A 2,800-nucleotide genomic window follows, 5' to 3' on the forward strand; every position below is an offset into this window, starting at 1 on the left:
TTCCTGCCCACTAACACTGATGATAACTTATTTTGATTCAGACCAAGGCTCCAGACATCTCTTTGCAGAGCTCAGGATGAAATTACCTTTACCACCCGACTGGGCTGAGGGCTCAGTGCTCGTGTGGCACTGGCAGAGTGAGGCTCAGCATGTCCCAGAGCCTCTCCTGGGGCAGGAGAGCTGTTAACCCCTCTGTGCCCTCTGGGTTTTGGCAGCAGTGCATGTTTTTATGTGGAGATAATCACAGCACAGTCACACCAGCATCACACGTCCCCGGGATCAGCAGCTGCCTTGGCTGAGTTTGAAAACATCCCAAGGAGGGCATTGCTCAGGGAGTCTTTGAGCTGTGCACAAATAACCTTTTCTCTTGGCTCCAGACTGCCTGAATCTCTCTTTTTGCTCTTATCATTCTTGGGTGCTGCTGAATTAGCTCTTTCCTGCCCTCCTGGCATGTGGTCCCTGTGGTGGTGAGACAGGAGCCAGGCCTCTGCTTGCAGATACCACAGGGGTGCCAGGGCTCAGGGGGAGGATATTAAAAATGTGCTGCTTGTCTAAGTTCAGCTTCAGGTTCCACTGCTCCTCCTTTCCCTCCATCTGTGCTTGTGTCCTGCTGGTGCTCAGTCAGTGGGGCTGAGCTGCTGTGCCCTGGCTGCTCTCTCCACAGGGAAGGGGGAACAGGGTGGGGTGTCACTGGTTCAGCCACATTTGGTCTGTCTGCAGACCCCCTGCAGAAAATTCCAAGGAGAATTTTCCCTGGAGGGCTGGTCCTGCCTGAGGCTTTACACAAGGGACATGGCATGAGTGACATTTTCCATCTCCTTGCCTTGATCTTGCCCTGGATGTGTGGCACCTACAGGAGCCTCAAATCCTTGTGCTTCCTCAGTCCTGGTGGGGGTGTGTTCCTCTGCAAGGTGTCAGCTTTGTCCCTGGGACAATGTGTCCTTCCCCCTCCCTGGGATGGTGGGGGCCCGGCTGGGATCTCAGAGCAGCTGGGCACTGGCAGCTCCTGTACCCAGCTCATGGCCCTGAGTTCAGGGAGGTGACAGCTTTGTGTGTACCCAGCTCTTAGAAATCCACTGTGGTGTGCTCTGACTGCTGGGAAAAGGCTCCATTTGGATCCTTATCACTGGGAATGTGGAGCTATCAGGGCCCAGAAGCAAAGCCCAGGCTGGTTTTGCCAAAGCGGTGCCTGGCAATGGCAGCATGGAGCACTGGGGGCTAAAGGGCACCAGAGAGGGCTTGAGAAGCTGGGGCAGAACCCATCTGCAGGTCAGGGAGTGAAGGGGAATGTGGAGCAGAGGGAAAAATGGGAAAATAGGTCAGACTGCAAACACAAAGGGATATTCTTCCTCTGCAGTGAGTGCAGGGCTCCCAGCGGCTCTGGGCTCACGTTCCAGACGGGATCGTGGGGATTAAAGCAGCGAGGGGCTGGGGCTGGGACCTGCCAGCAGAGACACCAGCAGGCCAGAGCCCTGCTCTTGCTCTCACCATCCCTCTTTTATCCTCCAGGTCTTTAACCTGGCAGCTGCGGAGGGGTGAGGCTCTGGAGGGGAAGATCTTAATGCTGAGGAATGGTGTTTGGGCTGTTCCTGGGGACAGTGCTCGGATCCTTGTGCATCCCTGTGGGGCTGGAAGGGTGACAGCAGCCTGCCTGCTCCAGCTGGGTCCCCCTGTGGCACTGCTCAGCTGCAGCCCAAGCCCCTGCTTGCCTAATCCAGGAGACAGAGGTGCCCAAAAAGTCAAAAAAGTCCCGTGCTGTGCAACTGCACTGCCAGCAAAAACCCTGAGTGATCACCAGTGAAAGGAGAAGCTGCTCCTCTGCTCCCCAGCATCACAGCAGGGCTGCCTCAGAGAGACACCAGAGTCCCCAGGGCTGTGCAGGAGCAGTGTGCCCACTTCCTGCTGTGTCTCCTGGCTGGCAGCCAGCCTGGCTGTCACTCTGGTCCCAGCTGCTCGGGGGGTGACAAACACTGACGTGGTGTGCTCCTCTCCTGGCTGGTGGCAGGTGGCAGAGCCAGACGTGTCCTCAGCTGTCCCTTGCTGCTGGCCGGGCCTGGCAGCTGAGGGCACGTCGTGGTGAGCTTGTGGCTGTGCAGGTGGCACGTTGTGCAGGGGCTCTGTCCCTCCCCAGCCCCAGGGCAGTGTGGAACGTGCTGCTCAGCACGGGTTTGTCCGTGCCAGGGGCTGCTGGTGGCCAGTCCCCAGTGAGCCGCTGCTGCTGGCACTCCCCAGGTGAGCTGGCTCTGCCAGCTGACAGGTTGGAGCAGCTCACCCAAAGCCTGGCAGGCTGCTGCTGCCTCTGGTTCCCTCCAGGGTGTTGGGTGCCACCTCCTCTGAGAGCAGGGTGCTGCGTTTGGGGGGCAGGCAGAGCTCAGCGAGGGAGGCAGAGCACGAGCATCTGGCAGCCCTGCTCCATCCTCCTGAGAGATTTGGAGTGCTTTCAGCAGCTGACCTCATTTCCCCTCCTCTCCTCAGCTCACTCCTTCCTCCTTCCTGCGCATCGGGCAGCTGAGCAATGTGGACCTCAATGAGGACATCCATGAGCTGGTGAGTGGCACAGAGAGGGGCCCACTGTTACTGGGACCCCTTCCCTTCCTCCTGCTGCTGTTCCCTCCTTCACATTCAGCTTGTTCAGGTCTTCCTGGGCTGGGTGACCTCAGCTGCTGCTGGCCCAGGGGCCCCTCTGGGATCCTCAGTAAATGCCCTAATTTGGAGCTGGGAATGGTCACAGGCGTTTGAGAATTTGGTTTCTGCCCAAAACCATGGGTTTGCTTGAAATAGCTCTGTGCTTTTGGCTGAA

The 2,800-nt window shown here is 58.0% G+C and overlaps 1 protein-coding gene across 1 annotated transcript in view; it reads left to right on the forward strand.

Moving 5' to 3' along the window:
• The window catches only part of CLCN7 (chloride voltage-gated channel 7), a 17,482-nt gene that overhangs the window by 1,545 nt on the left and 13,137 nt on the right, over positions 1-2,800 (forward strand). Inside the window, exon 2 of the mRNA XM_014308746.2 lies at positions 2,476-2,547. Coding sequence (XP_014164221.1) covers positions 2,476-2,547 — 72 coding nt within the window. The remainder of the gene's footprint in view (positions 1-2,475; positions 2,548-2,800) is intronic.

This window comes from Geospiza fortis, unplaced genomic scaffold (assembly GCF_000277835.1).
Source record: "Geospiza fortis unplaced genomic scaffold, GeoFor_1.0 scaffold114, whole genome shotgun sequence".
In the NCBI taxonomy this organism is placed as follows: domain Eukaryota; kingdom Metazoa; phylum Chordata; class Aves; order Passeriformes; family Thraupidae; genus Geospiza; species Geospiza fortis.